This window comes from Salvelinus alpinus, chromosome 10 (genome assembly GCF_045679555.1).
Source record: "Salvelinus alpinus chromosome 10, SLU_Salpinus.1, whole genome shotgun sequence".
Lineage (NCBI taxonomy): Eukaryota > Metazoa > Chordata > Actinopteri > Salmoniformes > Salmonidae > Salvelinus > Salvelinus alpinus.
This window is the reverse complement of record NC_092095.1, coordinates 46,998,552-47,014,678: the sequence shown is the minus strand read 5'-3', so window position 1 is coordinate 47,014,678 and position 16,127 is coordinate 46,998,552. Positions and strand designations below refer to the sequence as shown.

Below are 16,127 nucleotides of genomic sequence, written 5' to 3'. Positions count from 1 at the left end.
CCATTCACCTACTCTGCGTTTCACAAAGGCACGGCGGTTGGAACCAAAATTCTCACATTTGGACTCATCAGATCAAAGGACAGATTTCCACCGGTCTAATGTCCATTCCTCGAGTTTCTTGGCCCAAGCAAGTCATTTCTTCTTATTGCTGTCCTTTAGTAGTGGTTTCTTTGCAGCAATTCGACTATGAAGGCCTGATTCATGCAGTCTCCTCTGAACAGTTGAGATTAGTGATGCACCAATATGACATTTTTGGCCGATACCGATATCCGTTATTTTCCTTGCCAAAAAAAAAACGATACCGATAAGCGAAATTTAAAAAAAATTGCGGCCATTTTAGCATTCTATTACAGTTCAATAGTGAACACACACCCACATGAACGCAGCGGTCTAAGGCACTGTATCTCAATGCAAGAGGCGTCACTACAGTCCCTGGTTCAAATCCAGGCTGTATCACATCCAGCCGTGATTGGGAGTCCCATACCAGCGTCGTCCAGGCCATCATTGTAAATAAGAATTTGTTCTTAACTGACTTGCCTAGTTAAATAAAGGTTACACACACACACCACACCACACTGATCAACAAGTTATTTTGTTGGCATTTACGTATGACCCATTACCAGTAAAACATAATCAAAACCTATTTCTTTCACTTACTTGCTGTGTCGTTCATTTGTTTAGTCATTTCATTCTCTACCACGATTTCTATGGAACGCCGTTTGGGTTTTTGCGTGTCAAAAAAGATACATGTCAAATAACACTATTTGACGTGTCAAATAACACGACATAATATGTTTCAGTAGCTATAGTTAGCTAGCTAACTATATAGCTAGGTGTCATCTAAAATAACTCTAATTTATAAGACAGTTCTTATTTGATTGATGGTTGTCGGACCCATTTATGTGAAGCTAGCCACAATAAGGATTAGCCACAATAGTGGACTTTGCGTTTAGCCTTCAAAATAAAAGAATGGCATAATTCTACTATTTGTATTCATTTGCATCACTGTCAATGACATACTTTTATTAAGGCAAACTGCAAATTCCACTATTGTGCCTAATCCTTATTGTGGCTAGCTTCACAACCCGGTCCGGTCGAGCCTCACTAGCCAGATGAAGCTAGCTGGCTGCTTATAACGTTAGCTTTGGGCATCAGGATTAAGTAGCTGGCTAGCTATTTATTTTATCAACTGAAGTTCAATTTCAATAGGTGAAAAACAAGTGGCAACCTAGCTAATACTCACAAGGATTCCTAAATCATTGCTAAGAATAATGAAAATGACTGCAGTTTCTACTGGTCATTGTTTTCAGGCTGGTTGTATTGGTTCTAGCTAGTTATCAACCTAAAGGTAGCTACCCCAGAAGTTGCGGTGGAACAAATTATGCTTTATTATCAACCCGGTATTGTAAACACATCGTTCGTGGCTGGTGTTTGCTGACTTTTTTGTACAGCTTTGACAGTGCTACTGTATCTTTTTTGATACGCAAAGACCCAAACGGCATTCCATAGTATGTATATCGTGAAGCCGTGTAACAGCGTCACTGCTATAGCGCACTTGGTAGTGTGTACCGGTGCTCGACCAGTCGTCGAAAGCCAACATCACCCACGACAGAGAACGGTTAATTGTCAAGGGCAATGAATTCCGTTATCTTGGCTTTAATGGATTTCGCCTTTTTGAGTTGTCTCGCTGAAATGTTCTTACTCTTTCAAATGACTGCTCGACTTGTTGGTTGCTCGATCCACACAGCAGACATTGTGTGGGCTAGGTTAGGAATGCTATGTTGCACGTGTAGAGCAAATTTTGACCTGGCATTATTACATCATGTAAATACGTTATAGAGGTATGCACGATAGCTTTGACATTGGGCCGATACCGATGTTGCCATTTTTTAGCTAGTATCGGCCGATTCCGATATGTTCACCGATATATCGTGCATCCCTAGTTGAGATATGTCTGTTACTTGAACTCTGTGAAGCATTTATTTTGGCTTTGTTGGCATTTACGTATGACCCATAGCACTTGAAGGTTTTTGGAACTGCACTTTCATAGTTCTTGAAATGCTCCGCGTTGACTGACCTTCATGTCTTAAAGTATTGATGGACTGTCATTTTTCTTTGCTTATTTGAGTTGTTTTTGCCATAAAATGGACTCGGCACGGATGCAAACCAGTCACCTTTCGGCAAAATTCGCCGTTTTGAATCCAAAATAGGTGACCTATGTGATTCGTATGCAAACTGCTTGCTTTCACATAACCACTTATTTTACACAGTGACTGATATGTGTGGATTAAATTCTTTGTTGTTTAATTAGTTAAAACCTGGGGGAAGAGAGAGAGAATATTAAGACATGATATTCCAGATATAACAGACTGTCCCTAGCCCCCTGACACAAACTATTGCAGCATAAATACTGGTGGCTGAGACAGGAGGGGTCGGGAGACACTGTGGCCCTGTCCGACGATGCCCCTGGACAGGGCCAAACAGGCAGGATATAACCCCACCCACTTTGCTAAGGCACAGCCCCCACACCACTAGAGAGATATCTTCAACCACTAACCTACTACCCTGAGACAAGGCCGAGTATAGCCCACGGCACTAACCCGAGGGGGGCGCCAACCCGGACAGGAAGATCACGTCAGTGACTCAACCCACTCAAGTGACGCACCCCTCCTAGGGACGACATGGAAGAGCACCAGTAAGCCAGTTACTCAGCCCCCGTAATAGGGTTAGAGGCAGAGAATCCCAGTGGAGAGAGGGGAACCGGCCAGGCAGAGACAGCAAGGGCGGTTCGTCGCTCCAGTGCTTTTCCGTTCACCCTCACACCCCTTTGCCAGACTACAGTCAATCATAGGACCTACTGAAGAGATGAGTCTTCAATAAAGACTTAAAGATCGAGACCGAGTCTGCGTCTCTCACATGGATATGCAGACCATTCCATAAAAATTGAGCTCTATAGGAGAAAGCGCTGCCTCCAGCTGTTTGCTTAGAAATTCTAGGGACAGTAAGGAGGCTTGCGTCTTGTGACCGGAGCGTACGTGTAGGTATGTACGGCAGGATCAAATTGGAAAGATAGGTAGGAGCAAGCCTGTGTAATGCTTTGTAGGTTAGCAGTAAAACCTTGAAATCAGCCCTAGCCTTGACAAGAAGCCAGTGTAGAGAGGCTAGCACTGGAGTAATATGATCACATTTTTTGGTTCTAGTCAAGATTCCAGCAGCTGTGTTTAGCACTAACTGAAGTTTATTTAGTGCTTTATCCGGGTAGCCGGAAAGTAGAGCATTGCAGTAGTCTAATCTAGAAGTGACAAAAGCATGGATACATTTTTCTGCATCATTTTTGTCCAGAAAGTTTCTGACTTGGTCTTTTACCAAATATACCACCCCTACCTTGTCACAACACAACTGATTGGCTCAAACGCATTAAGAAGGAAAGAAATTCCACAAATTAACTTTTAACAAGGCACACCTGTTTATTGAAATGCATTTCAGGTGACTACCTCGTGAAGCTGGTTGAGAGAATGCCAAGAGTGTGCAAAGGGTGGCTATTTGAAGAATCTCAAATATAAAATATATTTTGATTTTGTTTAACACTTTTTTTTGGTTATTGTACAATGTAGAGAATAGTAAAAAATAAAGAAAAACCCTTGAATGAGTAGGTGTTTTAAATCTTTTGACCGGTAGTGTATATTTGTTACTGCTCGACTAAAACAATCTCGGTCAACCAACAGCCTAACTACCAAACCATTGACATGTCGACTAATTGGCGTCAGCCCCACAGACAATAGTCTTGATCATAAGTACCTGCAGGTTAACCCTCTCACTGCCCTGACACGGATGTGGGGGCGCCCTCTTCTGGCTGAATTGGGAAATACACCAAGATACACTAGTTGTGGTTTTGTCACATTGGTTAGAAAAAGTAATTAGAGTAAACATTGGTTCACATATTTGTAGGATGATTGTACAATGTCCCCTTTGGAGCTGCTGTCTGCAGTAAGGATTTCTGTAAAGTTCCATCATAAGCACGAAAAAACAAACAGTGCAATCAGTGTCACACACATTTTATTCCAACAACATCTGATGTTTGCTTTTATTTTATGGTGGGTCTGGCATCCACCCCTGACCTGTCATTTCCTTTTTTCTGTCCATCATGGCCCATTCACTCACTCCATATTACTGATTTATCTGATTTGCTGTTGTTACTGCTGTTCTCATCGGTGATGTCTGTGTACTCCATTTCCAAGCATGCATGCATCTCCATCCTTGAACACTTGTTATGATAATTTTACACGCGTTCATTACACATGTTCAGTGTGCATGTACAGGTGATTAGAACACTTGTTATGGTCATTTAGGCAGTTTGCCATTTAACTGTGCCAGTGTGGGAAGTGACCTTTTGCCTTTGCTAACATTGGCCTGTAACGCATGGAAATAAAATGCCTAAAAGGGGAAAAATCATTGTATTTCAATGCTGTAGCTGGTACAACACATCATGGTGGTCCTCTATGCATCAGCCAGCTCATCTACTGTATCTGTCTGCTTTCTGAGGCCTTTCACTGCCATAAGCCAATAATATGCTTTCTGTGGCCCTGTCCAAAAACGACCCCTAGACCCTACCACCTAAACAGTTGATCTATTTTGTATATTTGAAAGAATTGGATAGGTGTTGCTCGACCTTTTCCTCTTATATTACTTACACCCATCTAGTATTCTTGGGTCTACGCAAGTGCCTAGGGGGGGTGGAGGCAAGGGGTTTGGAGAGGGCCTCTGTCTGGGTAACCCGCGGTAAGCAACTAGGAGCCAACGGGACATTACACACCATCAATATAACATTCAGCTTTTTTTTTTTAGTTTCAAATTTCTGCTCTGTTAGTTGCACTTCAACTGGAAGTGCTGTTATTGTGAAGTGGAACGTCTTGGAGCCACAACGGCTCAGCCGTGAGGTGGTAGGCTACACAAGCTCACAGAACGGCACTGCCGAATGCTGAAGCGTGTAGCTTGTAAAAATCGTCTCTCCTCGGTTGCAACCGTCACTACTGAGTTCCAAACTGCCTCTGGAAGCAATGTCAGCACAAGAACTGTTCGTCTGGAGCTTCATGAAATGGGTTTCCATGGCCGAGCAGCCGCACTCAAGCCTAAGATCACAATGCCAACTGTCAGTTGGAGTGGTGTAAAGCTCGCCGCCATTGGACTAATCTGGTTTTAATTATCCTAGTAAAATGCTACCTGCCGAATGCATAGTGCCAACTGTAAAGTTTGGTGGAGGAGGAATAATGGTCTGGGGCAGTTTGTCATGGTTCGGGCTTGGCCCCTTCGTTCCAGTGAAGGGAGATCTTAACGCTACAACACAATGACATTCTAGACGATTCTGTGCTTCCAACTTTGTGGCGACAGTTTGGGGAAGGCCCTTTCCTGTTTCAGCATGACAATGCCCCCGTGCACGAAGCGAGGTCCATACAGAAATGGTTTGTCGAGATCGGTGTGACCTCAACCCCATCGAACACCTTTGGGATGTTAAAGGTGTTCGATGTAACGCCGACTGTAAGCCAGGCCTAATCGTCCAACATCCGTGCCCGACCTCACTAATGCTCTTGTGGCTGAATGCTGCGGGGCCTTGCTTCCAATGTTCCAACATCTATTGGAAAGCCTTCCCAGAAGAGTGGGGGCTGTTGTAGCAGCAATTGGGGGGACCAACTCCATATTAATGCCCATGATTTTGGATTGAGATGTTCGACTAGCAGGTGTCCACTTACTTTGTCATGTAGTGTATGTTAGGGATTGGCTTTTTAGCCAACCTATGAAGACAATATGTCTCTTGCTCAATCTTTCCTGGATTCTTGCATCCTCTCTACTCGCATTGGAGAAGGTCAGAGGAAACTTGGTTCTTCTCCTCCAATACGGTTGAGAAGAAGGCAAGGGGATCAGATGTGAGGAATCACGGAAAGATGAAATGAGATGGAGCCAATCATTTGAAAAGGTTTAGGCAATGAACTAATGTTTTTGTTCTCCATTTTTCTTCCTCTCCCACAGATCATCCTGAAGTAACTGTCAGGATGGAAATGGAGTGTCAAGAAGCTGCACTACAAAGCCCAAAACAGCCCTTCTTCTGTACATACTACCTTCCCCTTCCACTACAACAACCTGCATGCTAAGAGTGTAATACTACCAATTAACCATAAGACTTGAGTGCTGGTGTAAGATGATACACACAACAAAAATATGTATATGTATTGCTAGGAAACTATTGCCATGAAAATTATGACAAAAAAGAATATGTACTGAACTACATACACTTAGTGGAGATATGGCGATGAGTTCATTTTAACGATTGTTTTCTCTGTTAAAGTAATATGGGTCCTTTTTTATATTTTGTTTTCAAAAAGGAACCTCGGTCTGCACAAATGTTCACCCTTTGAAAACACCTTATTTGCACTATAAGAGAACTAGTGCTTATTGTCAAAAGTGCTTAATTGTTTTAAACAGGAGAGTCACAGAGAAGCCCCTGGTTGCAACTGGCGCTCCAGACCAAGCTAGAAGGGATTGTTTTACTTTTTGTTTGTTTTAATTATTTTAAAAAGACAAATGTTAGGGAAGACGACATGTTTACTCAATGACTGTCCTCTTAACGATGGTTTGAATGCGCTCCCCCACCCCATCACCACCACCCCTTTAAAACGGTGTGGTATGCGCTCCATATGAACCATTTGCCAACATTTAATCTCTGGAAAACCAACGGCTTGCCAAACGAAAGTCATCGCGACAGACTAATGGACAGAAGCGATCGGAGTCGATCTGCAAGGAAACAGACGTGGAACAGCTTCGTGGCCAAAACGTGCAGTCGGGCCTCGTTTTTGTGCACTTCTGGGGGGAAAAGAACCTAGAATTTCGATTTCTTTTCCTTTGTTAAATTTCAGTTTTACTTTTGGATGGGTGCTGACATTTGGGGTGTGTGTGTGTGTGTGTGGTTGGGTGGGAGCCTCAGAGGGGTCGGTGTTGGGGAGAGTTATACTGGGCATCAGGGAGTGCTACTAGCCTATATGGCACCGGTTTGTGTGCCAAGGGCTTAACGAAAGCTTGCGGGTGGCCGAAAGCATACGGCGGGAGGGAGGCTCAGCCTGATGGGCCATGCCATGGATGTCTGCCAGCAGACTGGATGTCAAGACCACAGGGACAAGGCCTTTTGGGGAGTGGGGCTAGAAGGAGGGATAAGGGTGAGATCGGCGAGGGGTGAAACAAGTGCTACGACTCAAAAAGGTGCATTCGAAGATGCTAGTCATCGTTGTGAGATGACGTGAAGTTATTGACTGGAGGGCTATCTGTGACTGTCAGTCGTCACCCTGCTATCACCGAGAATCCTGTTTCTATTTGAGAAAAACTGTAGAAGTGCCTAAAAATCCTTTAACTTTAAAACAACAAGCATCTGGAGAAACATACTTTGTCAAAGAAAAAATAAGAATATACAAAAGGATGGTTCAAGCGAAGTTCCCAATAGTATGTTGACCTATTTAGAGAAAAGACTATTCACTTTTCATGCAGATGCCATGGTTAAAGCAGTACCCTAGTGTTATTGTAAACATATATTTAACACGACAAAAAGTAACTTTCTGAATAGAAAATATATATAAACTAACCAAGATAGCTTGGTAGAATGTTTGTTAAACATTTCATGATGTAATATTTTGTTCTTACCATAGGTTTTTAGTAGTTTACATTGAAAAAAGTGATTGAGAATACCGGAAATTGTGACTTGTGTGTAATGTATGTAACGTGTTTCTTACTTTGAGAGTTTATATTCATGGTTGTAGCAGCAATATATTCACATTTATTTCAATTTGTTTTATGATGTTAAGCATCAAGATATGTGTGTCACCAGAACAATCTGTTATTTTATGCCATGATATAGTTAATTGTGTACTAGCATTGTTTTAAACCAACCTCCACGTTATTACCTAATGTTTTATGAGATGTATGCATTTCGACTCTAAATCACATTTCTTGACACTACACAACCAATTATTTTCCTTGTGTATGTGTGTTCAACAAAAAGGATCAGAATCATGACATATTTTCATGGCGCTTGATCAACAGACAATCCACAACGAGACACCTTTGGTTCAAAAATAATAAGGCACTGGTCTTAGTATTTCGTTTTTTGTTTCTTTTTGTTCACTTTCACTGAGATTTTCTTCTAAAAAGTTACAGTTTTAATGTAATTTTTGGTGGAAGGTGAACGAAGGTATTTTTTGGTAACTTATCGTATTTTATTGTTTTGTCAAATGAGTCAGAATGATGTAACCTACTCTATTTTGAAATGAATGTAATTTATTGCGCTGTGCATCCCTACAAGGTCGTGTCTCTTTGGTCAGCCAATGAGATGCAGATCAGGAGCAAGGGGGTGGAGTCTTAAAAAGCCACCAATAGAAAGCTACTGGATCTCCCTTGTCTTGTCATCAACACAGTTCATCGCATTACAGTAATGAGCAAGGCTTTAGAATTGCTTATTGTTCAACAAAAAAAAAGAAAATAAGAATGTTAATTGTATAGGTAACATTTTACCAAAAAAAAATATTTAAATATGTACTTTTCACTCTATTTCATAATATTACGTTGTTGCTGTGGCAACATAAAGTTGCAATTACTAAAGTTCTGTATTTTTGTAAATTATGTAATCGTTAAGTTGACTTTTTTTTCTAGAACACTGCACACATCACTAGATTGTAAAGCAGATTTCAACATTTCTTATTTGTCGTGATTATGACAATTTTCCTTAGCAGGCTCTGTAAAGGTATAACTTTAACACTTAAGATGTAATAGACAAAGTTACCAATGTTATTTAGGATGAAATTATAACAAATTATCTATTAATTGAATAGTTAAGATGTACAACTATTCCCCTGAGAAAGGACCACTGGTTTCATGCACACCAATGGAAAAAATATTTATGAATGTAGTTTGTTAAATTGTTTATCATCAGTTAAGGATTGCACTTCTTCCGGTAAAGTAAAACATTTCATTATTACCGATGCCATACCTAATGAAATTTGCAAAGTTACTATACACCAGTAATTCTGTATAATAGTCACTACCTGTTTGTATCAGAGAAATAACCTTTGAGCATCTTGCATGAAAAAAAAGTTTTTATTAATAAACAATAATTTACTGAATGTTTCTAGTTATACCGAAAAACACATTGTCTGCACATGAGACAAAAATCCAAGTTGTCCTCGAATGGGATCCATGGTTGTGCCCAAATTAATGGAATTGTGCTGAGAAAAGGAATTTATTGAAATTAAATGTGTTGACATTGACTGACTGATGGTAAGAGAAAAATATAGAAGCACTTGGGTCAGCTGAGCAGACAGCTTATCCAAACACTGCCTTATCGTTAGTCCATCGTGCTTAAGGTTTTATGTTCCAAAGCTGTTAAAAATAAACTTTTGAAGGCTATAATATATATATATACACACACACACTAAATGTTTGGGGTCACTTAGAAATGTCCTTGTTTTTGAAAGAAAAGAAAGAGTGGGAGGCCCCGGTGTACAACTGAGAAAGAGGACAAGTACATTCGTGTCTTGTTTGAAAAACAGACGCCTCACAAGTCCTCAACTGGCAGCTTCATTAAATAGAACCCACAAAACACCCGTCTCAACATCAACAGTGAAGAGGCGACTCTAGGATGCTGGCCTTCTAGGCAGAGTTCCTCTGTCCAGTGTCTGTGTTCTTTTGCCCATCTTAATCTTTTATTTTTATTGGCCAGTCTGAGATATGGCTTTTTCTTTGCAACTCTGCCTAGAAGGCCAGCATCCCGGAGTTGCCTCTTCACTGTTGACGGTAAGACTGGGGTTTTTGCAGGTACTATTTAATGAAGCTGCCAGTTGAGGACTTGTGAGGCGTCTGTTTCTCAAACTAGACACACTAATGTTCTTGTCCTCATGCTCAGTTGTACACTGGGGCCTCCCACTCCTCTTTCTATTCTGGTTAGAGACAGTTGTTCTGTTCTGTGAAGGGAGTAGTACACAGCGTTGTACGAGATCTTCAGTTTCTTGGCAATTTCTCGCATATAATAGCCTTCATTTCTCAGAACAGGAATAGACTGACGAGTTTCAGAAGAAAGTCTTTGTTTCTGGCAATTTTGAGCCTGTAATCGATCCCACAAATGCTGATGCTCCAGATACTCAACTAGTCTAAGAAGGCCAGTTGTATTGCTTCTTTAATCAGAACAACAGTTTTCAGCTGTGCTAACATAAGGGTTTTCTAATGATCAATTAGCCTTTAAAATGATCAACTTGGATTAGCTAACACAACGTGCCTTGGAACACAGGAGTGTTGGTTGCTGATAATAGGCCTCTGTACGACTATGTAGATATTCCATAAAAAGTAGTCATTTACAACATTAACAATGTCTACACTGTATTTCTGATCAATTTTATGTTATTTTAATGGACAATTTTTTTTGTTTTTCTTTAAAAAAACAAGGACATTTCTAAGACCCCAAACTTTTGAACGGTAGTGTGTGTGTGTGTGTGTATGTATGTGTATATATATATAATGCTAAAAAGTAAAAACTTAAAACAATATTTTTTATTTATTATACATAAATATAATTATAGTTTTGTATTTTTTTGCGTTTTTAAAAGGTGAGGCCAAAAGGATCAACTGCTGTACAGAAAGCAGTCTTGTGTCCTAAGCCCCATTCGAATACTTTAATAACACACCCATCCTTACTTACTTTCTGATCTAACACAATTTGTTAAGTTTAAGCAACAGTTCTATCATATAGCTTTCTCTAATCCAGCCATGCCAGATTAGGTATTTCTTCAAGGAAGGGGGAAAGCAATGATGCATTTTGTTAAAGTATTGGAACAGGGCCCTATTCTGTCCTTGTAGAGAGCTTGACGATGAGAGTTGTGGCCAACATGCCATGCTGAATGGTCCCTAAAAGGCCTGCAGCCAGGGTCGTATTCACAAGGAAGCAAATGTGCTGAAACGGGAAGGGGCTAACTGAACTTGTCCAATAACAAACGCTTGTTTTTGTTTAATGTTGCAAAACGTTTCGCTACGGTGTTCACTATTGAATATTACCCGGGTAATGAATTGAGACTGCTTTGCCATCAGAAATGCAGTATCCCATCTACTTTGCAAAAAATATATATAGAGAAAAAAACAAGACTCTCATTGGATTATTAGTTTTGATGTAACCATTTTTCTGTTTTCTCTGTGCGTATAGTTTGTGCTATTTTATGTTACAGCAAGATAGTGTAAAATCTATTGAAATAAAGAAAAAATGGAAAGGATGTTTGTTGAAATGACCTTATTTAACGTGAATAATGACTGGGTTGTCTTACCTGCCTTAGTTGAAAGTCCTGACTGTATGTCGCTCTGGACAAGTGTCTGCTAATGGCCAAAATGTAAAAATGAATAATGCTCTTATGGACATGGTGAATGACAGACATGCTTCAACAGGGTTCCCCAACTTGCGGCCCATGGGCCGAATTTGGCCCGCGGATGATTTTATGTGGCCCAACCAGCAGAGGGGTGAAATTTTAACTTTTCTTAGTAAACATTTACATATATTTTTTATGTTTTATTGCTGGATATAAAACATAAAAAGTACAGCAAATCAGCTCCAAGTGATAAAAATTGTGGAAATCTGTTCCAAAGTATCCTAACACATATTATACAAAAGTAAGCAAGGTTTGAAATTACTTTTTTAGTCAAATATTATATCTCTTTGGGCTTCTTGCGGTCAAATTGCAGTCTACAAATTATTTGTAATTATGTTCCAGCCCCCTGAATATCCGCTCAAGAAAAAAGGATCTCGTAGTTGATGATCCCTGTGCTACAACATGCCTGTTGCAGATCAATAGATACGGGGAATGGTTGTTGAACTATAAACAGAAAAAAAATACATTGAATCTTGTGCATTCTGCAGTAACTTTATTTCCCCTCAGTAAAGCCCAAGTAAATAATAAAATGTATTTCATGAAGCCCTTTTTACATCAGCAGTTTGCACAAAGTTTTTTTACAGTTACACGGTCTAGACCCCAAAGAGAAACCAATGCAGAACCGAAAGCATAGTGGCCAGGAAAAACTCCCTAATATCGAGGAACCTAGGGAGATTTTTTTATGTTTATAGTATACTTCAAGTTTTAAAGTTAGTATTGTTGCGTAATTGGCCAAGGAGCAGGACCATTTTAAATAACTGCCACTGTATTCAGACAATCTAAGTTGGGTCAGTCTGAACGTCTCAACGTTGGTTTGGTGTTGCTTAAAATGGTGAAAGAGAAGATGGGTCGAGAATAATTGTGTATTTTTTTACCATTCAAGTTTATGACCCTTTTTTACCATTAATGCATTGGGAGCTCATTTAATATTGTTCTAGTACAAAAAGTATACATGATTTCAAAAATATTTTCTCAGGCAATCTAAGTTGGGTCAGTCTGCACATTTGGAAGTTGGTTTTGTGTTAATAGATTTAGTTTGACCAATCTGACAGTTCTGTGGCAGTTCTTCCGCCATTGAAATTAATGGGGATACAACAAGCGTCATAGTTCAGTATAAATGGTAGCAAAAAGCTGTGTTGAAGCAATCTAAGTTGACCGTCTGCACATGTCAAAGTTGATTTCGGGTTTGTAGCATAAATGGCTCAAGAACCGTGGAGGATCCAACATGGAAGTGTGTATGGGCATTTGTGGTGGTGGTTTGGGGTCTGTTAGTGGGAATACAAAGCTTTGCTAGTGTGTTTTGAAGCTTTTGGAGGTAGAACAAAACTCATGCTATGACGCTTAGGTGGATACTCTGGATACAGAACTGTTTGAGCAGCTGAGGTAGATTGTATGGGAAAAAACGAATGTTGCTTTTTACATTTTGCAGCACCTTCTCACTACACGATCGGTATAGTTCTGACATGACAATTTCACCTTATCTGCTCCAGGTAAGAACACCATCTAGAACAAGTATGGAGATTGCATATGACTAGTTTCACAGTTCCAGGAAAGAGAACATTCTAGACCAGGTATAGAGGTCGTATAACCAGATTCACAGCTCCAGGGAAAACACATTCTAGTCTAGGTATAGAGATTGCTTAACCAGTTTCACACTGTTTACTATAGATACATCTCACTTGTGTAAAACATAGTGATAATTCAGTAAGAACAGTACTGTAATCTGACACATTTGTTTGTGTTACTGTGCAGCTAATAGTATGAACCAATATAATTTGATGAGCATGGTATATCGCAATATCCTTTTATCCTTTGTCTTTAAACAGTCTATAACAACTGTCATGAGCACACTGTTTTTTCTTTGATGAAAACCTTTGTCTCTGTTACAGTATAACATACAGTGGGGAGAACAAGTATTTGATACACTGCCGATTTTGCAGGTTTTCCTACTTACAAAGCATGTAGAGGTCTGTAATTTTTATCATAGGTACACTTCAACTATGAGAGACGGAATCTAAAACAAAAATCCAGAAAATCACATTGTATGATTTTTAAATAATTAATTTGCATTTTATTGCATGACATAAGTATTTGATACATCAGAAAAGCAGAACTTAATATTTGGTACAGAAACCTTTGTTTGCAATTACAGAGATCATACGTTTCCTGTAGTTCTTGACTAGGTTTGCACACACTGCAGCAGGGATTTTGGCCCACTCCTCCCTACAGATCTTCTCCAGATCCTTCAGGTTTCGGGGCTGTCGCTGGGCAATACGGACTTTCAGCTCCCTCCAAAGATTTTCTATTGGGTTCAGGTCTGGAGACTGGCTAGGCCACTCCAGGACCTTGAGATGCTTCTTACGGAGCCACTCCTTAGTTGCCATGGCTGTGTGTTTCGTGTCGTTGTCATGCTGGAAGACCCAGCCACGACCCATCTTCAATGCTCTTACTGAGGGAAGGAGGTTGTTGGCCAAGATCTCGCGATACATGGCCCCATCCATCCTCCCCTCAATACGGTGCAGTCGTCCTGTCCCCTTTGCAGAAAAGCATCCCCAAAGAATGATGTTTCCACCTCCATGCTTTACGGTTGGGATGGTGTTCTTGGGGTTGTACTCATACTTCTTCTTCCTCCAAACACGGCGAGTGGAGTTAGACCAAAAAGCTCTATTTTTGTCTCATCAGACCACATGACCTTCTCCCATTCCTCCTCTGGATCATCCAGATGGTCATTGGCAAACTTCAGACAGGCCTGGACATGCACTGGCTTAAGCAGGGGGACCTTGCGTGCGCTGCAGGATTTTAATCCATGACGGCGTAGTGTGTTACTAATGGTTTTCTTTGAGACTGTGGTCCCAGCTCTCTTCAGGTCATTGACCAGGTCCTGCCGTGTAGTTCTGGGCTGATCCCTCACCTTCCTCATGATCATTGATGCCCCACGAGGTGAAATCTTGCATGGAGCCCCAGACCGAGGGTGATTGACCGTCATCTTGAACTTCTTCCATTTTCTAATAATTGCGCCAACAGTTGTTTCCTTCTCACCAAGCTGCTTGCCTATTGTCCTGTAGCCCATCCCAGCCTTGTGCAGGTCTACAATTTTATCCCTGATGTCCTTACACAGCTCTCTGGTCTTGGCCATTGTGGAGAGGTTGGAATCTGTTTGATTGAGTGTGTGGACAGGTGTCTTTTATACAGGTAACGAGTTCAAACAGGTGCAGTTAATACAGGTAATGAGTGGAGAACAGGAGGGCTTCTTAAAGAAAAACTAACAGGTCTGTGAGAGCCGGAATTCTTACTGGTTGGTAGGTGATCAAATACTTATGTCATGCAATAAAATGCAAATTAATTATTTAAAAATCATACAATGTGATTTTCTGGATTTTTGTTTAGATTCCGTCTCTCACAGTTGAAGTGTACCTATGATAAAAATTACAGACCTCTACATGCTTTGTAAGTAGGAAAACCTGCAAAATCGGCAGTGTATCAAATACTTGTTCTCCCCACTGTATATTATGTCTTATGAAAACTCATGTATACAGAAATATATTTTGTGTAAGCAGACTTCTATTTTATGTAAGCAGACATAGAAAATGATATTTCCTAAAGAAAATGTGTGTGATTGGGTTGTCGTAGGCTATGTGTAAGTTATAGTGAGCTATTTTGCTGTGGTATGTAGGGGTTAGTATATTAGGGTAGAGTGAGTACAATAGCATAAGCAATAGAATGTGTTTTCAAGATCTCCAAATGTTTTAGTTTGAACATTCTAAATGTAGCTGTGATTGCAGTTTAGAATGTTGAAGCCTGCCAAAATTTATGGGGTATAGTGGGGTAAAAAAAAGCTTTGCACTAAAATTGAGGTTGTATTATAAACAGCAGTGGGATAGTAGCCTTTAGTGGGGTAATAACAGTAGAAGTAGTGACCACACTAGGAATTTGAAATAGTAATTGTAGTATTGACTGGTAGAAGTAAGCCTAATAGTAGTAGAAGTAGGGGACAACTGGGCACAAAGTAACAATTGTAGTTTTTTTAAAACTAATTACTCAGATCGCTAGAGACACCATATGTTATGGCAAACATCTTGCATATGTCCTCTACCATTTATCAACTGTAATTTCATTTCTACGGTAAATTAGTTTCAATTAAATAGACCGAGAACAGAACTATCGCAATGTTACTTTTGTACCTGCCAGCGGGGTGGGAATAACACAGCCTTGGGATGGAAGTAACAGCTGGCAAGAAGTGCACAACATCTGTCTTATCTCCATGTTTCTGGTTTGTAATGCTTGTTACTCTAAACAAATTTACTCTGAACAAATGTGCTATTAGACGTAATTTTATGTTTGTGTCAATTTGAATAATTATTGCTATATGTTCGTAATTTCTGAAAATGAACCATGTGTCAACATTGCAATGTTGCGCAATCACAATATTTTGCCTTACAATGTTAATTGGATTAAAATGGATCACATAATAGCTATATTAACCATCATTTTCTCATGTCACTTTAATGGGAATGTAGTAGGAGATGTTTCACAAAATGTTCAATGACTAGTCATGCTTAGCCCTACCAATCAGGTGTGCTCTAGCTGTCCTTGTCATGCGCGCTCCGCGTGTCTTGATAAAAGAAGTCTTTATTCTCTTCACAAAAGGCAAACTCATCATGCGTATCACATTTCCATGGCTTGACA

The 16,127-nt window shown here is 40.1% G+C and overlaps 2 protein-coding genes across 11 annotated transcripts in view; one reads left to right on the top strand and one right to left on the bottom strand.

Annotated features, from left to right (window-relative positions):
• Positions 1-11,291, top strand: part of LOC139532103 (muscleblind-like protein 2a) — a 77,751-nt gene extending 66,460 nt beyond the window's left edge. For all 10 annotated transcript variants that reach the window (XM_071329257.1, XM_071329255.1, XM_071329253.1 and 7 more), the window contains one exon: positions 6,025-11,291. In XM_071329257.1, coding sequence (XP_071185358.1) covers positions 6,025-6,039 — 15 coding nt within the window. In that variant the 3' untranslated portion in view covers positions 6,040-11,291. The remainder of the gene's footprint in view (positions 1-6,024) is intronic.
• LOC139532104 (putative nuclease HARBI1) overlaps positions 1-16,127 on the bottom strand; it is a 203,731-nt gene that overhangs the window by 100,824 nt on the left and 86,780 nt on the right. The gene's annotated exons all lie outside the window — the stretch shown is intronic.